At 45.5% G+C, this 24,062-nt stretch overlaps 1 protein-coding gene across 1 annotated transcript; it reads right to left on the bottom strand.

The window, feature by feature from the left end:
• Window positions 1–3,188: 3,188 nt before the first annotated feature.
• Window positions 3,189–23,528, bottom strand: PPM1K (protein phosphatase, Mg2+/Mn2+ dependent 1K). Its single transcript, XM_054202916.1, has 7 exons — window positions 23,437–23,528; window positions 19,756–20,263; window positions 19,072–19,172; window positions 11,196–11,361; window positions 10,526–10,670; window positions 9,311–9,445; window positions 3,189–8,847 (listed from the first exon to the last, which is right to left on the bottom strand). The coding sequence occupies exons 2-7, from the start codon at window positions 20,193–20,195 to the stop codon at window positions 8,716–8,718; spliced, it is 1,119 nt and encodes a 372-aa protein (XP_054058891.1). The 5' UTR covers window positions 20,196–20,263; window positions 23,437–23,528; the 3' UTR covers window positions 3,189–8,715.
• Window positions 23,529–24,062: the final 534 nt, after the last annotated feature.

Here is a 24,062-nt window from a genome sequence, read left to right as displayed (position 1 = left end):
TTAAATCTTCATACTCTGAAAACGTCCTCCTAACAGTAGCTCCGGGCTGGTCTGTGCAGCTGCATCGTTCAGCATGCGGTATTTCAACCTCATTTTCCCCGCAGGTAAAAAAAATATGTGAGCCACCTCCTTTGATTTGTCCCGTATTGAGTTAGCTAACTTGTGCTTAACTTGGTGTACAGCATTTGGAATGACGCAAAGAACCTGGAATTTGTGTCACGTCCTGCCTGCAGAGTGCACTGCGGCGCCTCGGCTCCACGGCTTGTGAGGTCTGAGGGAGGGCATGGCGCAGCTCTGGGAAGGTGAGCCAGCCTCAGGGGGTGGCTCCGTGGCCCTCGTGTGCCCTCAGCACCCCGAAATGAAAAAAAAAAAAAAAATTGTCCTTTAATTTTTTTCAAGTGAGTTGTGTGGCCAGAGGCTGGCAGGCAGGGCCGTGTGGCTGCCTCTGGCATCCCCCAGGCATGGTGGAGAGCAGAGGTGCCAGCAGCAAGCACGGAGAAGCAGCGGGGGCCATGGTCCTGACGGACCTTGTGATTGGGAAAGTGCTCCCCTGTGGAGCACAGGCTTCTGTGTTGACGTTAAGATAGGGCAATTTAGAGTCCCTGTTGCAAATCAGGTGTTGGGAGACTTCATTTGGCTCCTTTCTGTCCAGACAAACAAAAGGATGATTAATTAGCAAAGCCTTTTGTGAGGTTCCTGCACTAAACCTGCGTCAGGGAGGAGGAAGAATGATGCCCTGTGAAATTCATGGCAGCTCAAATGTCAGTGTTGGAGCCATAAAATCCCCAACAGGGATCAGACGGGCCAGCAGCCAGTTTTGGAGTGGAACAAGGCAGTCGGTGAGTGACTGGGCAGCTCACTGCAAGTGCACCAGCCTTTAACTCTAGCTCCGCCACAGCTCCTGCCAGGCAGAAGCACCTCCCGGGGCCAGGTAGTCAATTTAGCAGCAAAAACAAATGGTCAGGCTTCCAGCACATCTGCTGGGTGTGCTGCTTGGTCACAGAAGGTCCATAGCTGTCTAGTTTTGGGGGCAGGGGGCTATTATGAACTAGAAAATGCAGCATTTCATTCTGGGCCGTAGCCCAGTCCGTTGTTAACAAATTTGTGGCAAATTTGCTGTGACCAAATTGTTTTTCATCATGGTTGTGAGGACTTTGACAGTTCAGGGAGGTGAGTTTTGGAGCCTGCTTTCTCAGTATAAAGTGGTTTGTGCTGCATACCATTGTAAAAAATGCATATGTATTTTTAAAGAATTACTGGCAGTGGAACATGTCTGTCTCCGTGTCAGGACACGGTGCTGATTCAGTGGTGGGTGGGTGTGCCACACAATGTAGAGAGGGGGACGGGGTAAGTGAGCACAGAAACGGGACTGATGCATCGGGAGCCAAATCCTGCCCTGCCTTCCTGGAGGAGTTGAGTGACGTTGCATTGGGTGCGTGGCTGGCCCCAAAGAAGGGGAATTTTTAAGAAACGGGACCAAAACTTGAACATGGCCACTGATGTGAGCGTAAACCCAATTGCACCTGCTTGAGAGTCTGCCGCAGCCCCTGGTGTGCTGCCCCAGCTGAGGCCCTCCGTGCTGTGGGGCAGGCACGCCAGGGGGAGATATGACATAGTTTTTGTAAGTGTGAACATCTGGGACCAGCTGTGAAGTCATTGTTGCATGGAGGGGAACGACCACAAAATGTAGTGACCACACTAAATAAATAAAGGGTAAAACCAGGCTGCCCAAAGACAGTGGTAGCTCCAAACCAGCCCGTTTTCCAGGCACTTGGGCCCTCGGCTGTCCCACCAGCACCTTCCCCGGGAGGAGGAACTCCCTCCCCACTCTTGGTGCCACCGTAGCCTGTGCCTCCTGCTCTGCTCTGCTCTGCTGGGCAGGGCTGCAGGAGGTTGCAGCGCTGAGCAAGAGCAAAGACGACCTCGGGGCAAGAATACGAAACAAATCTAAACAGTGAGGTATGGGGTGTGTGCGCGTGCACGCAGAGCAAGGCTCTTGCCCCGTAGCAGTGATGAAAACTTTGTGTAACCAGCCTCGACCCCCGCGCCGCGCAGGTAGGCTGAGGGGTGTTGACATAAGCCACCCCTCAGCTCTGGGAAAAGCTTCTAGCTCTTCCCGGGCCACAGCTTCTGTGAGCGCCCCACGTGAGGGCAAGGATGGCTTTTCTTAAAGCTTGGCTGCTCTCCCAGGACCATCCTGATGAAGTTGGGCAGGGAACCGCCATGGTGCTGCTGGGACTGAGCCGCCCTCCTCTCCTGCAGGCGTGCACGAACCAGCTGGTCACAGGGACGTGCGCTACAGGCCAAATGCTCCTATTGCAGAGTAACTCGGGAGCCGTTTCCCAACTCCTGTGAAAGGACAAAGCCGTCCCCAGCGGGTTTCCTAATACTCCACCTCTTAAAATTCATCTACCTGACCAGTGACTACTATACGCTTACCACCATGGGATAGAGGCATGGATCTATAAAAGCTGATGAGCAGATTGACAACAAAGGATAACAAAAAAAGATTCGCTTTAGTCCTTCAAGGAAAAGGTTGGGGCTCAGCTGTAGGAAACTGCTAGGACTTCACTGGAGTCAAGCCTGCTCCTTTCAAGGGAGAGAGAGTAAAAGTAGGTTTGAATTCAGCTCTAAAAGCAGTAGTAATTAAAAATAATAAGGTTATTTCTGTGTTAAAACCTTCAGCTATTCTTTTCTCCTTATCATTTCTTTTAGGATAACTTTTTGCATGGTCTTGAATCCATGCAAAAGCCAAAATATATTCTTTTATTGAGGAGGCCCCATTTGTTTCTTTCCAGTTTGTTGCAGGATGCCATCGCTCACCATGATAACTATCCCAGGGTGCCTTCCTGCTTCACAAAAGTATTATTTTTTTAAGATGGACTTGTTTCAGAGAGGCCTTTCTGATTTCTTGGTACTGTAATGTATCAAAATATAAAAGACAAAACCAGCAAGGTAGAACGTGTCGCCCTGATGCAGCAAAGCCCACGGACGCTGGCAGAGCGCAGAGACAGAAGGTACTTTGCCCTGGTTATCGTTGGGTGAAGGTCTTTGTAGGCAAAGCCCTGGTTATCAGAAGCTTTTTATGGCAGGGGTTGAGGCCCAGGGCTAACAGGACAGTCGCGAAACAGCTTGAGAAGCAGAAACTTTTCCGGTAGTTCGCAATGCAGTAGAAGAAGAAAAATCCATTTGTAGTGACACAACTCTAGAAGCCAATTATTTATTAAAAGATCTTTTAAGCATTCCAGTGTAGACTTATCTGCTCCACTGTAGCTTTGAGTTGATGAACAAACATTTTTTAAAAAAAAACAAAAAAAAACAAAAAAAAAAAAAACAAAAAACAAAAAAAGAAAGGCAAAATGGACACCTCTCTAAAATGAAGAAGTAGATGAATTATGGACACTGATTACACCAAACATAAACATCAAACCACAGGAATTATACACAGTCCTAAGGCAAACTATGTAACAAATGTACGCAATTGCACTTAAGTCTGTAGAAATTTATGACACGCGCTGCCGCCCAAGCACTCAATATCCTGGGTGGATATCTCTGCATTGAGAACAGCAGCTTCGGAACCAAGGAATACCCAGAGTGTTGCTATACCATACATTCGGCTTGTTGGGTGAGTGACCAATGGACCTAGCAGTCTCCAACTGAGTTTGTTTAAGAAAAATTAATATTAAACCAGTTTCACTGGTACTCTTGGTTTGTGCTTCTCCCTTAACTAGAAATCCCAATGCTTTTGACCGCAGCACATTCGCCTGCTGAGACAGAAAAGGTGATCTGATACCCTGACCCCGTGGAAGTCAGCGGAAATCCTGTGGTGAGTCTAAGCTCCTTACAATTTTCATTTCCCCTAAGTATGTAAAAATCAGTAATATTGCTGATTTCTCCCCACACCCCTGTTCTCAACCACAAACTGTGCTCCGTGATTGTTCTCCAACCCTGAGCTTTTCAAACAAAAGGGATTGATTGTATCGAGGACCCTGTATTAAACAAACTGTTGGATCTCATCCCCATGTCAACCTCTTGCACTATGTTCACCTTCCAGAGAGACCAGCTCTCCTAAATCAAGGCTGCAAATGACATTTTAGTGAGTTCCTTCTACAAAGCACAAAACCCCTTTTTCCAGGTGGTGGAGAGACAGAGCTGGAACTCCAGTCGCAGTCTCAGCACCTGTCCTAGTAAATCCTCCAGCAACATGAGGACCCCCTGTGCCTTCTATATCCTCATAGTAAAACCAAGTATCTAGGTGGACAGCATTTTTCCATCTTTCTGCACCTCCAGCCCAGCCTCCTGCAGTGCCTGTACAGTGAGAGATACCACTGCTCCAGGGGGAGTGTTCAGGCAAGAAAATACTCTTACCAGACCCAAAGGAGTTGAGAATCCATCCCTAAAAGGCAGGAAAAAAGCAAACGCTTGTTATGGTTTGCTCACTAGGCCACCCTTAATGTTCAGTTCAGTCTGTAATAAACAAAAAATATCGTTCTTTTCATTGAAACAATAGATGGATGGAAAAGATGGGGAGCTAGAGAGCAAACTGAGAGTCGGTTTCATTTCTTTCAAAGTGTAAGATACATCTAGCGATCTTTCAACAATAAACCGCTCTGATAGGCAGCTGCTGCTGTTTGGACAATTTGCTCTTTCTCTCCAAGATGAAAGAGCTTTCTGCTAGGCAAGAGAATTTCGCTGGTCCCTGGGGTGAAACGCTGGTTGCTTGCAGAGCTGCTATAGGCAGCAGGAGGCTTATTCACTAAACAGGAAAAGACCTAGAAGTGCACCTTTATCACAGCCGAGCAGTACCTAGCTCTGGTGGAGAACAATATGCCGAGGTTTGCTGGCCAGACGTTCCTGCAGCACTGCGAATTTGATCCTCTGGTACCACTACTACAAACTGCATCCATTTTTCCCAACATGGCTTTACTCCACGGACTCTGAATTCAGTGCCATACACCACCTATGTCCCACTCAACACACAAATGTGTTGGCAAAGCTCATTCTGCCAACACGGTTTCAGTGTCCAAAGAGCCTCAAACCTGAAATGCAAGGGCAGGGACTTGTTCTAATACTCTTCAGAGAGAAGTGTCAAATGATGAAAAAATCCATCACCCAGAAAGTTGCAAGTTTTTCTCGACTTCTTGGAGAAAAACAAGGCTTGCTGCAGTTGGCACTAAATCTTGGGGAAGTTCACTGTCATCTTGTCAGGAAAAAGCAGCATTGTGCTTCAGGAGGCAGAGACCAACGGTCCCGGTAATGGAGTGTTTCTACAAAACACTATGCTTTTCAAGCTGGCACTTAAGAGTCTTGCCATGCACAGCATGAAGTAAAGAATCCACACAAACCAGTGTGAAGGTACCTCTGTTCTTAATGGAAGGAGGAACAGCGGACTACTGGGCCGCTTGGCAAAGCATGTCATCTTCATCAGTAGCTCATTTACTTCAGAACGAGATGCAGAAAACTAGAGTGAACAGGCAGGGAATAACCTGTGCGTACGAAATGCATCTCTGTAATCTCCTGTCAGTTATTGATTCACTTTTGCTTAGAGCAAAAAGGCTCGTATCTTAGTTTTATGTATGTGCTGCTTTATTTGTGAAATTGGTTGGCAGCTCTGCAGAGGGCCTGTTAAATACTGGTAAGTAACTTCAATACAATTAAGTGGTTCCACAGGTAAACCCCACTGTGTGCTAACTTCTTTCTCCCATGCATGTTCAGGCACTGCATTTCCATGTCAGGAGACACCCCTTCATGCAGTATGCAATTCTGAAGTTAGCCCTGCTTTGAGCAAGAGGCTAGGCTAGATGACACCCAGAAGTCCTTTCTAATCTAAGTTTTTCCCTGATTGTATAAGGCAGTAATAGCAACCGCTAATATGCCTCTATCCAATCATCTATTTTGCAAAGCTCTGTCATATCCTTTCCTTTATAAAATTTAAAAAAAAGTTATGGATGTATCCTTCCCCTGAGAGGATAACCACTCTGTTAGAAGAAATAAAAGCCCCCAACCGCTTACGTTCTCTATGCAATCAGGCAACCAGATAGGTATAAACCAAAAAATGCCCCAAAACCTCCAGTGAGAAGAAAAACTGTCGTGTTACGCCTGGGTCAATATTTAGAAGCTACTTTTAACTGCCAGGTCATTCCTCAGGGCACCTGCTCTTCATTGGCAATGCTTTTCATTAGCAGCCTGCATTTAATACCTTGTCTTCAGCTCGGCAAGTATCCAGCACTGCTCAAAAAAATCTGCTTGTCACGAACACCCCCAGTGCCCTTGATATCTTCTGTCTGGCTAGCTGACTAGCCGGCCCAACAGAAATGAGCAGCATTTGGAACAGGACAGTGTCGATGGACCTTGTCCAAATCCCTGCAGCACTGCGCCAGCCTCTCTGACACTTGATACCAAAGCCACCCCCATAGCAACTCCCTCTCCAGAGCCTGACTCTAACCCTTGGCTGTGCCCAGAGTAAGGCTGCTGCTGGGGTTAACCCTTTGCTACCAACTCTCACACTTGCTGTTTTAGCAGGTCCCTTCTTTGGCAGGAGAAAGGCTGCAGTGCAATCCCGTCACGACCACGTTCCTGGAGCACCAGGTGCGACCTCTCAAGGGATCGGGAGAGGCTGCGTTTTGCCATTTTTGCCCCAAATGGCTTGTAGGAATCTTCAAACTTGCCTCAGACCAAGAACCTGCTCGCACTAACAACTGAAAGTGCCCCTGTGCCTCAGGTAGGTAAGGCTGCACCCAGGACTAACAAACATTCTGACCTCAGGTGACGACTGAACCCCAACCCTGGGGAAAATCTGGGGAGAGAGAAGGGGTTATTATTGTAAACCAGTGATGTGCTCATTACGGAGGCCTGGGCAACAGCAGCCAGTACGACAGAGATTTACATATACCAACTCACAAGCGCTCCGTCCTTATAAACCGAATATACACATTACATACACCACGTAATACAACAAGTGATGGGACAAAACCAGCGTACTCTCTGAACACCTAGTACTTAATGCTGTCAGTACAACACTGTGCTCGGTGTTGCTCGGCCTTCGACCAGAGGCAAGGAAAAACATGTGGAATGACTGCTTCAGGTGTAACCCTGGTCTCAAAGGAAAGGGCTAAAAGTAACGAAGATGCGTGCTTCACGCTGCAAAATGAGAATCAGGCCACGCATCTCAGATATACTTTTCCTTATTGCAAGGTGATTTAGTATCAGGCAACTTCTCTTTCACTTTGTTTTGTTTTTACAATTGTGCTGTTGGACACATCCATAGAATTAAAAATATTGCGGCAAGCCTGAGGAAAGCCCAGTTCTTCTCTGCCCATATTTCATTGAAACAGGGTGACTCAGAGGCCACAGGAGCTGCACATTTGATGTGAGGCGGAGGAAGAAGGTCTGAAGGAGGCACGCTGGGACAGATCTCCATCTGATGCCAACACGTCACCTGCAGTCTGTGTCACAGCAGTGATACGAGCTGGCTCAGAGCTCTGGCCCCCTGTGCCTCACTGGACGCAGACTCCCTCCGGAAAGGGAAGTGGAAATGCTTCCTTTAAGTATAAAACTACTTTCTGATGTCTGAATATCTGAAATCTACTACAAACAATACTCAAAACTTATAAAAATTACCTTACAGCTATTATAATGCTCACTTCTTTCTCTAGCTTGCCTGCTTTGGGCATTTTTACAGCTCCCTGTATAACGTGAAGAGACACAGGAGATCACAACTAACTGAAAGAAACCTTCAGCAGAGGGCAGGAAAATCCTCATATATTTATGAAGAAATAAACTCTCCTGTCTTGCGTCCAAAGAATCTTGATTAGTAAACTCTCAGAAATTAGCTGGTTTTCTTTTTTTTAAAAAAAAAAAGAAAGAAATTCAAGTAGATGAGAGTTTCTGGATATCAAAAATGTGCAGCTTTTCCCTCCTCTGTGCTCCTGTCAAGCATTGGCACACCAGAGACAAGCCAGTGCAAGGGGCTGCTGCGTGGTCCACAGAGACACAATGGAGAAACATTCCCATCTGTCCAACAGCACGTGGCTCCAGCCTGCTCCATCTCCTTAGAGCTAGAGGATCACGGATGATGGCAGTGAGAGCATAAAGCCCTGCAAAGCAGCACTGTCTCAGGAAGCTGTTCAGCTACACCAAATGCCACTGGCGTCAGAACCTAAACACTTCTGAAACTTCTCCCTTATTTTTCACCTGCTTCTTCTGAAGCACAGGGGAGTTTTGGCTGGCTGCACAGCAGAGGAAGACAACAAACCTGCTTTTTGTCTACCTAAGAACACTGTGCGTTTGTTCCCCCGCGTATTAACATACAAAGAAGCCAGCATGTGGCTCAGAGACTCAAGACTTATACAGCTGCCAGGTAACTAAGGGTCCTGGGTAACACAAGTCGGTAGGAAACAATTGTGCAACACCTCTAGCCTTCGGTGAAAGCCCAGAGCCTCGTCTATGGGAACTAAGTGATGTGCAGAGCTCCTGGGGCTACAAAACCAAAGGAATAGCTGCCTCAATGCCGACTGGAATAAATAAATGCAGCAAAATGCAACAGCCATAAGCAACAACAGGGCATTATGCACCGAGGGAACAGTGGCATCTTCTATAACACTGGGAACAGAAGAGATGGACAAGACACCGAGTCAACCTATGAACAGATGGATGTGTTCTCCTGTAGCACGCTGTGTCCAGATTATGGCAGGAAAAGATAGCTGTGGCAGGTCTTCACGCCCACCTCCCGCTGGAAGCAAAACTGCGGCTGAAGGAGAAGTTGATCTCACCGTTTTTGTACTTTCCCCATGCTCCAAATGGCACTATGACAACTGTGCTGTTGTCTTCAGTGCCGAATTGCATTGCCTAAGAGAAGAAACAAATTGTCAGCAGCATCGTCTTGCTTGGAAAAGGAAACAAGTGTCTGGCTCCAGAAACAAGCCCTGAGGCCCAAGACTTCCTTGCCCCGTCCCACCCTGATGCTGCATTCTAGTATACCCCAGAGCTTTCCATAGGATATGCCGCCATCCAGAACCCCGGTGAGAAACTGGCCATTTCTGTCTATGCCGATTACATTTCAGCACAGGAATAAACTGCGGTGACGGTCCTACACAGTTCAGTGGATTGTGAGCTAAGCAAGCTAATTGAAATGATGCCTGGCAAGGATGTGGCAAGACCCAGGGCAAGGCAAAGGCTAGTTGGCAGGAATAGCGAATGTCTCAACCAGTATAGTTCAGTTCACCTGTATGTGTGGTTGCATACTTGTTTTTTTAAAACCAAACCAAAAACAATAGCAAGCATTTGGTGCCAAGAGAAGCGCTGGCATTACCTGCTCAGTAACAACGTGGGCGGCTTCGGCAGGATCATGGCACTGGTTAATGAAGTCGCAGATCTCCTGACTGTTCACCATGAAGTTAATACCATCTGTAGTAAGGACCAGGAAGCTGTCGTCTGCATGATGCAACTGCAATAAAGGCACATAGTATGCACAACGATGGAGCGAGTGCTGCAAGGCAAATTAATTGCCTTCATTTTTTTACACTCTGTTGCACAGTACTTGTCCTGTGGGTGCTGCGTGCTCTCCTGCTTTCTGTGCAAAGGCTAACTGGAACCCCCAAACCCTCGGCTAGCCAAAGGCTACCCCCTTGAATCCTCGAGCACATCCATCAGCCGCACAGGCTGTATTCCCTACTGGAGAAGAGTGTCTTAAGGTGCTTCCAGTTCTAGGAAGCAGCCCTCTGAATAAATACACTGAGGCCAAAAGACCAGATCTGTACTTTATCCAGTAAACAAAATGCTTCCTTAAACTGAGGATTTCAAGGAAGACATGATAACACTGTGATCATCTCCCGAAACCCCTCAGGCCTAGTGGGTGCCGTTTAATTAAGACCAACTGAATATAATTTCCCTAGGCCCTGGGAGGTGCACTGGGGATGAGCAGCAAACAGAACAGGAGCTGGGAGGAGAGCCTTCCTGCAAAAGTGAAGGCAACCATGCTGAGTACCTTCTGGGTGGTTAATTTGTTTTTGAGACAACTACAGAGCTATGGTAAGATGTATGCAGCTGCCCTTTCCTCCTGCCTTCCTCCCCCTTTCCTCCCAAGTATGCAAACTTCTATGTATTTTATTTTTTTTTGATGACAGCCCATCCATATCCCACCTGGTTCTCAGTGATGGTTTTAAATCAGCATTAACCTCAAAATTATTAATTTGACCACAAGTGCCAAACAGACTCGTATTTCAGCAATGGATATCACATCTTAGCTTTCTTCCCTCATCCTATATTGCACTGTGATAAATGAGATTTAGAAGTCGATCTGGTTGAATTTAGTATCACAGCCAGATTCTTTTCTGTGAAGTAGTGTTAATCTGAAATTACTTCATTAGAATTGGTCTCTGGTTACTTCCCCACAAATAAAAAACAATGCTTGGCCGTCAGGCTTCACCTGGGCACATGTCATGTTGAGTACCACCACCTGGATCAAATACCTATGATGCCCCTTAGTCCGAATGTTGCTGTCCCTGTAAACCAGACCTTCTTTTACCTGAACCCTTTTTGTTTCTGGCTGGGCTATCACACCACTGTTTTTAAGATCCAAATCTCCTATGCTCCGCGTCATTGCAAGTCTACCGTTCACATGAGGCTGTCCCAAGCTGTTCCAGGCAACAAAGCCACCGCACTTCTTAATCCTGTCCAGAAACACAAAAGACAAATTAATATGAGTTACTGCTTCACACCGTTACCCTATCTGCAATTTTTGTCACTAGGTACTGATGCGGAATGAGGTACGGAGGACCTAAGATGGGAAACTGAGGGTTGGCTTTTGCTGTCTGAAGGGACATAAGCCCACCTAAGGGATGTGGCTTAGTGGGCTGAGTCCTGACCTGGGAACCATGGTGCATTTCTTCAGGTCTTGGCTCTAACTTGGCAGCCTTGGACAAGTCTGAACCATGTGTCACAGCTCTGTACCAGGTCCTACCTATGCTGATCTTACTGCTGAGACAGTTTACGCTCATGCAGGGCTTTCCACATCCCCAGTCCTCTAAACGGAACCAAATTAACTAGAGCTGTGTTACTTTCTGCCAGCTCAGAGGTATTCTTGGGGGATTATGTTCAACTCTCTGCTTTCTTCCAGACCCAACCCAGCAGCAGACCACAAGCACATCCTGACTGAGGCTGTTCCCTGGGAAGCCACATCATCAACTGACAGGTACCTTTCCTTCTCCTCCTTTCTTTCTGGAGTATGGTCAATGGTGAGTTTCATGGCCTTTCCCTTGCGACACAGCAGAGCACGACTGTCTCCCACACTTGCCACAACCAGCTCAATACCGTCCCGGAGCAGAGCCACTGTTGCAGTGGTCCCAGAGTTCATCAGAGTTGCTATAAACGTCATATCAGAGAGAGAGGTTTTAGCACTGCCTCAAAGCATGGGACTATTTATAACAGCAACAGTTTAAATTGGCAAAATGAAGACAACTTGTGCTCTACATTATCAATAAGTAACTGCTTTTAAGTTTAAACTAAATCTACATACATAAAAAAATTACAGCAAACATGCATGCATGTAGGACTGGGGGGAGAGAGAGGAAGTAGAAACGAAAAGTATTTCTGTGCAACAACATGGCTCCATGCAAAGGGCAAATGGAATAAAAGCGGTACAAGGTACAGTGGCTTCCTTTCAGCTTGTGGTAAATACTTTTTCTGTCCCACTGGCTCACCTCAAGTTACAGGGTTATCGTCCTTATCCCTGGGCACAGGGACTACTCAGGTAGCCCACTATAAAGCTGATGGCCCTTCCCTTCTGTTAGGTGGTGAAGTGGGCAATTGAGTAATAGTAATTGTAGCTCCACATAATGCACCAGAAGAGAAACACTAGATTGCCCTTTTATACCAGTCTGTGTCATCCTCCTATTGCTGACAGCGTTGTTACAATCTTCCTCTGCTTCCTCCAGCCTTGGCAAGAGATGAAGGTTTCAACCAGCAGGACGCTGGCTTTTTTCAGAAAGGGACGCTGCTCCCTTCAGACCCTGTCCACCCTGTCCACTTGCCGGAGGTCGCAGTGCAAAGGTGACGCTGGATTCTGCCTTGCCCTGTGCCTGCAAACCAATGAAGTCAGCTGGCAGCGGCTCTCTGGGCAATCTGGCGCGGGAACTAGTGGGATCACTTGACAGGGGTGCACAGTGACTGCCTAGAGGGCAAAACAGAGCTGCGGGTGCCGTCTGCCTTCTCTTACAGGTAACGGAGTGAGCTGAGCTGACTGACTGTGCTCAGGGACCAAGTTGGATTAACTGGTGCAAGGGCTTCTCGTTTCAATTTCTACAATACTCTGGAAAAAAAAGAAGTGCTTGAAAAGGAGAAATGTGAGTCTGCCTATGTCAGGAAAGATAGGCAGTTTTATCTGTGATGAAGGAAATACCAGAACTGCTCAGCTTTCATTTTTTGTTTGCTTTCTGAAAGGAGCAGTCCATTTTACAGTTAGTATCTTCCCTTCCTGCAAATTATGCAAAGGTAACCCAGTGAAAGGTCCCTGGAAAACAGTAACTCCTGACAACTTGAGCTATTAGAGTAAAATGTGCGGCCAGGACAAGCTATTGCCCAAACACATTTGCATTCACAGGCAATGCAAATCCCCTTGAAAGGCCCTCTGTAGCTCTCCTGCATTCTGTGATTTTCCAGGTTTTAAAAGTGAGCCCATTTGAGAGGGGGTTGGGGCTAATTTAGGAATGAGAATCCCCAGTTATATTCCTGTTTTCACACGATTAACAGGTAAAGATCTTTCCACCACTGCTTCTGCAGAGCTCAGCTACAATGACATGCAACTCTGTGCACTCCTACCTCTGGCCCTGCAGCCCTGACCCTGGGGAGAGGGGATGTATCAGAGACAGGACGGCACGTTTGAGCCCAAGGAATGCCAGTCAGCCCCATCTCTGACCAGCTGCCAGCAAACCCCATACATGCAGCGCGACCTTCTGCATACTACGGGAACAGAAATGCGAGCGCTCTGGGATCTTAGCAACCTTTCTCCCCAACCCTGCAAGGTCCCAGCGCCCCAGAAGTAGCATAGGGTTGGGAGTAAATTGAAATGCACAAAGCCCTGAAAGATGCATTGAACCTTGTTGTGCAGCAAAAGCAGGGAGTTGATGAATCCAAAAAAACGCAACAGTCTAAACTAAGCTTGTGTTATTATTTTAAACAGGTATTATTACTGCAGTGAGGACGTGGTTTAGCTATACACTTAACCAACGTGTCAATCGTGAACATCAACCGTGGTGATTTAGGTCAAATCTTGGGACTATGTTATGGCTGCCATGCAGGTTACAATACCATTCAAAATTATTTAGATGCCAGTAAGTTTCTGACTATTTGGGTAAGGACTGGTATCCAGTTTCTAATTTGAAGCAATGACTAGTCCAGTGCAGGCTCACTTTGAGGTATGTTATGCAAGTAAGATGCTAACAAGTAGCAGTGCAATTAGAAATTTTAGAACCAGTAAAATACCTGTTTTAGCCAACAGTTAGTTGTTGTGAAGTTAAAAGAAGTGAAATGAAGAACCTACATAAAACTACCTTTTTATTTCACAGAAAATACATTTTATTTAGACGTTAAAATTAATGCAGAACTGCCGCTAGTCTCCCATTTCATTCCTTGGTTTTGGAACTATGCTGACAAACATAAGCAGTTTCTGAAAAAGTTAAGATCCGTAGTCTTTAATTCATAAATGACTGGAAACATTTGGATATTTGGGTGAATATGCACCTTTCAAGTGCAAATTCTCAAAGCCAAAAGAGCCGCTATCACAAAATCAAGCGATGGTACTAAAGAACAAGTCAAGATATTGTCCAGAATTGCGGTAATGGTCATAGTGACCTGAGCTTTATATACATTTAGTAGTTAAACAGCACTCCTAGAAAAAGAAATGCTGCTCTTGCTCTCTTCCTTGGAACCAGTTCATGATCTGGATAGGGGTGCAAGAACATGACGCACGCGTTATGTGATTTCTAGCACAGCTCAAAAACACAGGAATGATGATGGGATAACATTTCTAATGCTTTACTACAACTGCTGCTAGGTCACTTAATAATATCAAAATATGTTACATCAGCATATATATTGGTTTTAACAATTAAAGAGTTTATTTTGTTTTCCTAACAATATCACTATAAAACTAAGATCTTTCAATAGGTTCTTAACACTCACTGGACAACTTTTACTGCAAGTCATCTCAACTAATGTGACAAAGAGGATGTGGGAACCTTCCAGTAGTCCAGGCTAGGAACCGCCGGACTCCTTCACCTGGGACAAAATTAAGCAGATCTCTCTTTCCACTGAAGCCCAGCATATAGTGTCCAGGGCCTCCAGTTCTAGAGCTGCTGACCAGGTACAGTGTCTGCCACAAATAACACGCACACAGAGGCAAATAGGAAATTCACCCAGGGACTTTGTTCAAACAAAAGAAACCTGCAACACTGGAGATGAAAGAATAAGGGCTGCAGAACAGGGGAAGTAGTCACTCTTGGATTTGCCTGCACTGTCCTTTGCAGGTCATATAGGAAGTACTTGAGGCTCACACATGCATCTTTGGCCACAGATAAATCAGCCTTGGCGTTTCTGGGGAATTGCCACTGTTCTTGCCTTCTCGCTAAAACTGTGTGACAAAACCAGTTTAAATTCAGCCAAAATGAAACCTAGGATTTTATTTTTTTCTGTGTGGAGGTAAGTAACCAACCAACAAATCAACCAAAGAATCATATCAATGCTAGAGGGCCCCCTGTCTCATATATGGCAAGAGTGGCCACTCTGAAGAACATCTTCAGTACAGAATATGACCCAATGTGTTTCCTCAAGGTAATTTATTTATTTTTTTATATACATTTATATATAACACAAAAATGGGGAGTTCAAACTCGTGCCCACTAAAATGGGGCCATCTTAAAGGCACTGAATAGAAGTATATGAATCGTTCTGACGCATGGGAAAATATGCAAAATAAACACCCCTTTAGTATTGTAATCAGTATCTTCTAACTTGATTAGGTAATAACCAGGGCCCTTGGATAAAAAGGCTGCCTTTGTAACGTTGATGGATTTATGAAATATTTAAGTACAATTTCTGCAGCTCTCCCTTTTCCTCAGTGTTGCAGGTTAACATATTCAAAGAAATAAAAATCATATGTTTGAATGGTAACTTAAAAAAACAAACCCAAAACCCACTACTTTATAAATTTAGTTATTTTTAAATAGCTTTTGTTGTTTGCTCAGCATAATAAGATCCCAGGAGTGCCTTTTAAACATAGATAAACCAGTTAATACCTGGCTATGTTTTAATAAGATGGCTATTCCAGAAGTGAGTGGCCAATGCGATTAGAGTTGGATGCACTGAACATGGAGGTCAATGGAAAGACTCCCTCTTGTTTTCTCTGAGTAGTGGATCACAGTGAACAGAAGCAGTAGCAGTACCTTGTAGGACTGCACTAGGCCAGGAGAGGGTTTGTCTTATGCTTCTCCAGAGAGATGCTCAAATTTCCTCAAGTACCTGATTTGCTTCCTTATTTCTGTCCTTGCTGAGCAAAGCTATTCAGCCTTTACATTTCAGTTTTTATGGCTGGTCAAAAATATTAGAAAATTCTGTCCATCTGTGTTAACAGTTGTCTCGTGGATAACGACACATTCATTGGACCTGATCTTCCTTTATTGTGTCCTATACCTAAGTTTAGCAGCAATTTAAAAGTGACTGGGTATATCTGAATGCGTGGAAGTGAATGAAAATGCATTTTTGAAGTGAGATCAAACACCATGCTTCAGGGCTCAGGCATATCTTTAAGCTGTTAATGATTAGAAAGGATTTAGGTGGAGGACAGATTATCCCAGATCTGCCTGCAGCAAGTTTCTTATGCTTTTATGTGAAACAACAGGTACAGATCACTGCCAGAGGGGATACTGGACTAGAGCCCAGCAGGATAGTACAGCACACCAACAGCACTAGTGAACTGCCCGCCAGACACAGTAGCAGTACCTGGAACACATACATATACCTTTATTATTATTATTAATTGAAAGGTTATAGAAACTATTATGCTATGTATTTTCCATCTATAATTTCAAATATTCTATAATTGTAAAGTGAACTACAAAGGGCCACGCCCTTGAAGACATAGCTAGGTGTTCCAACAAGGCACGTCTCTAGTCCTGTTAAATTTGTGTCCCCCTTAAATAGTACTATAAACAATGCGTCAAACAAAATCCACGTAATGTTGGATGCAGGGATTTGTCCCAGGACTTAGGTTCCTTCAAACACCCAGGCACACGCTTTTAAAGCTGGTTGTGTATTACTAAAGACCTGGAAATCCTGAACATGCTCTGTTTTTTTGCAAATTCAGTGAAAGGAGTGAATCCTGGCATGTTCTACTAGAACAAGACTAAGCTATTATTTTCCACTTCGTCAGCTATGGCCAAGTTTCAAAAGGAGGTCAGTCTTGAGGAGCATCCAGCGTATCCCAGATACACAGCGTTACACAACCAGCCACCATTTTCAAGATACTTTAGCAACAGTCTTGACTGTCACATCTAGAATAGCCACAATTGGATCAGAAATTTTGCTGGCAAATTGAATCAGTTTGGAAGTAGGCTTCGAACAAGGATACATGCCAAGCATTGAAATTTTATGTAACTTTCAAAACAGCAGCAACAACGAAAATATCCACACCAAACAGTCAACATAATACTGAATTATTTTAACAAAAGATATGCAAAAAGTTTAATTTGTTCAGAAATCCACACTTGTCTTTGCACGCTGTTACTCCACTCTTTGCCTTGTAGCTTGATTTCGAGCTGGGCAACCAGCCAAGAGCACTGGGCTCTTTTAGATCCTACTGGCTCCTGCAAGAGCTTGCAGGTTCTCAGACTACCTGAGAAATACTGAGTGCTTGCTGGAGTGTGGCCCCGGTGGATTTTTGACAATGCTTTTGCCCTCTATTTTGCTTGACCTCAGGCTTTTTTAATGAAGACGGTTTGTCTAGTATCTTGGTAACTGTTACGTAAATTTGCTGGCATTTGCACTATATTTCATTAAGCAGCACCAGTTAGTTAAATGATATGGAAAAAATCCTATAAGCAGTTCCAAAATGCTCAGCTTGCTGCACAACCTGTATGTCAAACACTGTTGTTATCCAGTTCTGTAAATCTCATGTACGAAATGCTATAATCAGAAACTGTTTTCATAATAACAGAATAATATACCAAGCACGGTTCCCAATACTTCTCCTCAAGGAGCTGCTCTGACACTTATCAGAGGTCACTTCAATGAGCCAAACCAAGAGCTGTCCTACTAACAAAGCTAGGGGGGACAAATATAACAGATCTTCCTGTTAGTGAAAATGAAAGGTCCACATCCAGGCAAGCACTTAAGCCTTTATTCAGATCCTTTCTTGAATTTGGGCTTTTAAGAAAACGTATTTGCAAGGAGGATCTTGGATAAAAAGCACATCTGCTCTATTGATGTGCTCTCTCATAAGCTCAGTTAAAACTCCCCCCAAAGGTCAAAAGTGATTCTGGAGTTTTTTACCACATTGCTATTTTTTAAAGTATTTCAATATTTAAAAAAAAAAAAAAAAAAGGATATAATGGGGAAATTGGGATGTAAGGGGGAAAAAAAAAGGATATAATGGGGAAATTGGGATGTAAGGGGGAAAAAAAAAGGATATAATGGGGAAATTGGGATGTAAGGGGGAAAAAAAAAGGATATAATGGGGAAATTGGGATGTAAGGGGGAAATGAGCTTCATGGATTTAAATCCCCCCTCTTTAAGGGCTGCATTTAAGGACTTGAAACTTTTTTTCCTGATACCCCTGTTACCTTAGCTTGTACCAGGTAAGAGGAAAGGTGTGTATACCTCACAGTGCCGCAACAGTCAGGCTACCTGTCCTGCCAGGAAATATTTGAGTCTACCAAGATTCACGTAGCAGTTAAAGTGCAGGAAGCCACTCCATTACTTGATTGTATACATGCATTGCTTAAGAAAGGTGGCTTGAGAATACAGTATCACTTCAGTCCCTAGCGGGCCTGTTGGTTTCAAATCTTTCTTGGAGGGAAGAGTTTTACAGTTTCTGTTCTTCTGAAACGATCTCATTTGGCCACCACCTGCATCAGCACTGGGACAGGTCTTTTGTTTGCTTTTGGTTCTTTTTTTTTTGTTGTGGTTTTTTTTTTTTAATTGGGTTTGTTTTGTTGTGTTTTTTTAAGACTGCCTAAACTGACTGTTAAAATTGTATCTCATGGCTGAGGAAACTCTGGTGACAGAACTGGGATGGGGATCTCTATCTACCTTCCCAAGTTACTCCCTGTAAGCTCCCATTGCTGGACCTGGAACTTCAGATGTACTTAGTCTCTAGACATATATGTGAGAATTTGATTAACAGCCAGGACTAAGGAATCTAAAAGGGCTGGTGCCAGCTCGACCACAGCCTTACCAACCTTGTTTTCCTCTTCACTGCTTTTTTGCCTTTCACACTCAGCTACTCCTGTGATTCTGTTTGTGCAGAAGCAATATCAATTGTATTAATTTTGGCTTACATGCCTCCTCCGGTGCAGCAGCCAAGTTAGAAAGGGGAACTTTTGATACTGTTTCTTCTAACCCACAGGAATAACAGCTTAAAAAAAACCCCACACAACCAACCAACCAACCAAAATTCCCAACAACAAAAAAACCCAAACACCAAAAAACCCAACAAAAACCCCCAACCCCCCGCCTCCAGGTTTCTCGCACAGTAAAGTTATGCGCCTTGCAAATCTATATCACTCTCTGCTAACTTGACACACACTTTCCTTGACAGAATCATGTTAAGAGAAATTAATTGATGATTATGCTAACATTCAGATTAATAACTCCCCCAGTAAATTTAATTTAGACTTTTTATAGTTTTTTAATTTTAAGGAGGTAAAGCGTAATTGTTTCATTTGCAGTAAGTGATCAGAGCAAAATGCTATGTTAAGTTAAACTGTTTTCAAGCATTTTTCTGGACATTTTACTACAGCACTACTGAGCAAATAAGAAAAACCTCATTCTCCACACCCATACGAGTACTTTTTTACCTACCATCAGCGGAGAGATGAGCGTGCCTTTCATATGCTTTGTTTATTTCTAGAAAAGCTTTGCTCAAAACATTTTCCAAGTTCTCTTCCTGAGCAAGAAATTCTCTGGAAACAAACAAGGAAACAAAAAATTAAACTTCTTTCCAAGAAATATGCATCTCGATCAATCTCTTCTGTAGCCTTATCTCCTCCCTGCATGCATTGAATAACGCTGAAATGCAGTGAAAAGGTAATAGGATTTTACTGATGACCTACACTGGAAGCATAATCCTGTAATTTTGCAAATAGATAAAATTCCTCTTTCAACACCCAGGGATGTGACACAGAGATACAGAAGAGTGTAAGGAAGCTGTAGGTCAGCTATCACAGTGACCCCATCTGAAAACAGTCAATTCACACTCTCTCTGTGTTCCCAGTCCTTTCCTGGAAGGTGGGTACAATCATGTTTTCCACTCTTGTCTTTCCAGGCTTGCTCAATGGGCCAGGCACCATACTGAATAAGAAGTTCACAGCGTGTCCATTGTAATGGACTGCTCCAGGCCAGTGTTCCTGCTGTCCTGTTGGGCTAGGTGGCTCTATAACGTAGGAGGATTAGTGACAACGTATGACCCACTGGTTCCCTTTCAGTCCTAAGGAAGGAGTCTCCACTGTAGTTCATTTGACATGCATTCACTTGATGCACACTTACTTAATATATTTTTCCATGTACTTATCACAGAAGTCTGCTGCTGCTGCCCCGCCGTGTCCATCGTATACTGCAAAGTATAGGACATCCTCTGTCAGCTGAGCATAATCAAACCGGTCTTCATTTTCCTTACGCTTCCCAATATGGCTAGCACAGCCCACATTGTCCAGGCTGACTTTTGGAATCGGCTTCCCATACTTTATGCTTGGTGGGAGGAGAATAGGTTCGTCAATGCGATTGTCCCAGATGCCAAAGGTGTCCCATGTGGTAGGTCGCCCGCTCCCGTCTGAATCGAAGCGGGAAGCACGGCGCTCGGAGGTGGAGCTGTAGCATGCGGCTATCGGGCGCTTCTCGTCTTGCAAGAGGCGGGACGTCAGCACGGCTCTCCTTCTTACTTGATACCCTCCGTTTCGTACCAAATTAATTAAAGTAGTTGTTGACATAACTTGTCTTCACAGAGATTCGTGGCAATAAAAGATCAACAATAAAAGATACGCAGCTGCTGGAATGTCTTCGAGAACAAAGAGAAAACTGATCAGGAAACAAGAAGCACAGGAAGAGGAATTTTCAGTTACATCGTTCAGGAAACAATGTCACCCTCAGAGCCCGTTAATCATGCATAGCAGAGTACCGCCTAGAAGAAACTACAGAGGGATCTGCATGACTCACCGAGAAACAATTCCACACAGACCAACTCGCATCTAATGGGGAGTACTGCAGATAGATCAAGGTAAGACATTTCTGCCAGCCACCCGCATAATGATATCCTGAATTTGTGAAGGTTGAAGAGGTTGTGATGGAGCAAATGAGAGTGATAATGAATTTGTTTCATGTCAGCTAAAATATGAAAATGTGAAAATATGAGGTAAAGCTGTGAAAATGAGCTTACCATGCATGCTCTTCAAACAATTGCTGAAACATCCGCACTGTCGCTTCCGGGGGGGAAGGCAGGAGAAACATATTTGCTTACATTTTAAAGAGTTTTTTCATCTGCTCACGATATGTGGTTCTGTCACGTTTATTGAGGACTTGAACAATACTTTTCAACACAGACCTGTGATTTTCTTAGGCTATCTAAGACTGACCACTAAGAGTGTATCTATGGACATATACAATTGCACACACAGACTTCCCAAACAAAAAAAAACCCTGCGTAACTCTCTGCTGCTTTAACTGGCCTGAAGTTCTCTGCCACCTAACCCTGAAATGGGCTCCCTTGGCAAACACAGGCAAGCAAGATCTACTGGCTTCTCAAATCTTTTCCAGCCCAGAGAAACTAAACGCTTGGCTCAGCATAGATAAAAATTGACTAATGCTGATTCATCTAGCATAGTGACAAATGTAGAACGACTGGCTTATGTAACCTTTTGTAGAGCAACACCCAACTTGATGAAAGGCCAACAGGCTGGGATGCAGTTTATAGTAAATCTATGTTGTCGCACTGGAGTAATTTGAACTGGACCATCAGATCACTGTAACTAACCACACTAAATTTTAGATGAGGAATTTCTATCTTAATTGCTCCAAGTTTGCTGAGAGCAAAATTATGAGTCAAATGGATTATATGCCATAATAAAGGAATTAAAAATATGCAGGCTCACAGTGAATGCCAAAAAAAAAAAATGGGTGGTCTGACACAATCAAGCAGCAAAGAGCAACACATGTACCCCAGAGACACTGTAATTCTGGGCCGGAGTGCCTTGCCATTGTACTTTCCCAATGCCAATTGTAATTGCATCTGTAAATCTGAAATATTTGTTAAAACTACTTTTTTAAATTACTAGACAAAATCCAGGTGCTTGCAAAAAATGCAGTCGAAGGTAACTTAATAAGTGGCTGCTTTAGTAGAAAATGGCTGTGACATGAGCTTTCTGGAGGGCCTCCATTAACTTGTCCATCTCGGCTCAAAGCATGTTGCTTTAGATGCTTCTTGGTTTACATTTCATGCCATTCTTAAATGAAGAAAGGTTTCTTTACTTAGCACTTAAGAGAGTAACTGTCAACTTGATAAAAGTCTGAATGTGCTGGGAATCACTGTTGTTGAGCCAGAGGAATGCGGGCTAGGCCACCAGGTGAGTGGAACTGACCACTTGGACTTTTAAAATTTTCAATTTTATTGCAAGGGTGACGGCGACATCACATCCCTATTTAAAAACTGCTTTACTTTCTTGAGTTGCTTTTTCTTTTCTGTTATCCTTGACTCATAACAACAGTATGTTAACTTCCTTCTGTGAAACACGGCATGACCAAACTGAAAGCCTGCCAATTAGCAAAACCCACACTTGGTTTCACTTCCATCAGCTCGAAAGGAGTGCATGAAGTACATGTTAGCTATATTTAGGTTCCCCAGTATCCATAGCACGAATCACTGGATTAATCCAAAATCCCAAGCTAATCAATGTGTTTGTTCTCTATCAAATTCAACTCTCCAAATGCCCTTTTTACCAACAATGGTTTGGCTTTTCAAGTGTCTCTGCAAGTCAAGAGTAGGAACCTCATCTTTAGTTTCTGTGATGTAAATGGTTATGCTTTCAGTTGGACATATAACAACAGTCTGTGCTTTCCTAACCGATGTGTTTGCAAACACCGGTTGAGCCTATCTGTGCAAAACAAGACTGAGATATTGGAAAGGGGGGCACCGGTGTTAAAGCCAAAGTCCAAGACAAGCAGATGTGCATCTATCTGATCCTGTTAATCTATACATATTTAACTTAAAGAAATAGTTCCTGCAGGCAGACACGGAAATACAATGTTTAAAGCGAATGAAGTGAGCAATTAAACTGTAGTTCAGCATGCATGGTGCCCCTTTTACAGCCTGGCTGCTTCTTGGCAGATGGAAATTTTCCAGACTGTGAGAAGGGGGAAAAAAAAAGAAACCCGGAAGAAAGAGAAGGCATGCCTGCTGCCCCAGGGGATTAAACATATTTAAAAAGGAATTCAGAACTCTGAACACATATGAGTGCGCTTGCCTTGCATGCTTTCCAAACCCCACAGCTGTGGGTCGTACTACATGTTTCTGTATGTTAAGCTAATCTTAAATCAGAGGGTTTTTTTTAAAAATACAATATTTTATATATACGACAATATAATCTCACGCCCTGCCTGGATATTAAACGGCATCGACAGCCGCAATTTAAAGAGATTTCTGCTGCTACTTACTAATTGCGAATTAGCAGACGACTGACTGAGCTAGGACGGGTTTATTCTGTGCATACGGAGGCCGTGCGGTTGCGCTAGCGCCGTTTGAGCCCCCGAGGAAAGCCTGCTCTAGCCAGCACCGCTCTCCTGCGGCGCAAGCCCCTCCCTGGTGGCAGAGGTGTCTCCGCGCCGGTCTTCTCCTCCCGGCTGCGGTGGAGGGGCTGGCAGAGACCTGCGGGCAGACCGGAGGCTTCTCCTCGCTCCTCCGCCGCCGCCTTTGTGCGGGACCGGCAGCGCGGCCTAAGGGCGGGAGCGGCCCGGCCCCGCCCGCCGCACTGGAGCCGCCAGACCGAGCGCGAAGCCCGCGCAGCAGCCGCGGCTGGAGGAGACGGAAACGCGGAGAAGCGAGGGAGGCAAGTCAGCCCCGACCCTGCCACGCAGTCAACCTCCCCTCACCCTCACCCCCACCCCGGCCCCCGGCAGGCTGGGCCGCTACGGGGCCCCGGCGGGGCCGCCGGGCTGCCTCGGGGGTCCGGCGGCCCTTACCTCCTTCCGTGGCTGGTCGGCGGTGGGGAGCTGCGCCCCAGAGATGCGAGAGCGGCGCTTCCCCGATGCCAGGCGCGGGCCGCGCTCCCGCCCGCCGGTCCTTTCCCCCGGCCCCGCCCCGACGACCGGCCCGAACCCGCCGGGCCCAATGGGGTGGCGGCGGGGGCCGTCCCGCCGCATCCCTGCCCCTCCACCGCCACCAATGGCGGCCGCCGCGACGGCCAAGCCTCCCCCACCGCCCCCGCCCCGCCCGCCGCGCGCCCGGCCGTTAGCCGTGAGGGGCCGCCCCGCCCGCCGGCCGTTGGCCGTGAGGGGCCGCCTCCATCCGCCGGCCGCCAGGGGCGCGGGGGGTGCGGCGGGCCGGGGAAAGCAAGGCCCCGAGGGCCAGGAGGAGGAGGGAGACCGGTGTGGCCTTGGCCGAGGCCGCCTTCCTCGCCCCACGAAGCCAGCCAGGGCCGGGTGGGAAGCCTGGCTGCGAGGACGCGCGGGCTGCGTCTGCAGCTACTGCACACGGGGTTTTCGAGGGGCCTCAAGAGAAAAGCGTGTGTGTCGTTAAGGAAAAATATGGCAACAGATTTAAAATGCAGTCAAGCGTGCTGCTCTGAGGCGGCTGTTTTCTATGAAAA

Source organism: Rissa tridactyla, chromosome 5 (genome assembly GCF_028500815.1).
Source record: "Rissa tridactyla isolate bRisTri1 chromosome 5, bRisTri1.patW.cur.20221130, whole genome shotgun sequence".
Lineage (NCBI taxonomy): Eukaryota > Metazoa > Chordata > Aves > Charadriiformes > Laridae > Rissa > Rissa tridactyla.
The sequence above is the reverse complement of the archived record's forward strand: the minus strand, read 5'-3'. Positions and strand labels throughout refer to the sequence as shown.

Excerpts from the sequence above, each read along its gene's own strand:
- PPM1K (XM_054202916.1), bottom strand. The coding sequence starts at position 20,195 with ATGTCAACAACTACTTTAATTAATTTGGTACGAAACGGAGGGTATCAA. Across the intron at positions 19,173-19,755 it reads TACATGGAAAAATATATTAA|AGAATTTCTTGCTCAGGAAG; the intron begins GTAAGTGTGCAT and ends GTTTGTTTCCAG. Across the intron at positions 10,671-11,195 it reads AGAAAGGAGGAGAAGGAAAG|GATTAAGAAGTGCGGTGGCT; the intron begins GTACCTGTCAGT and ends GTTTCTGGACAG.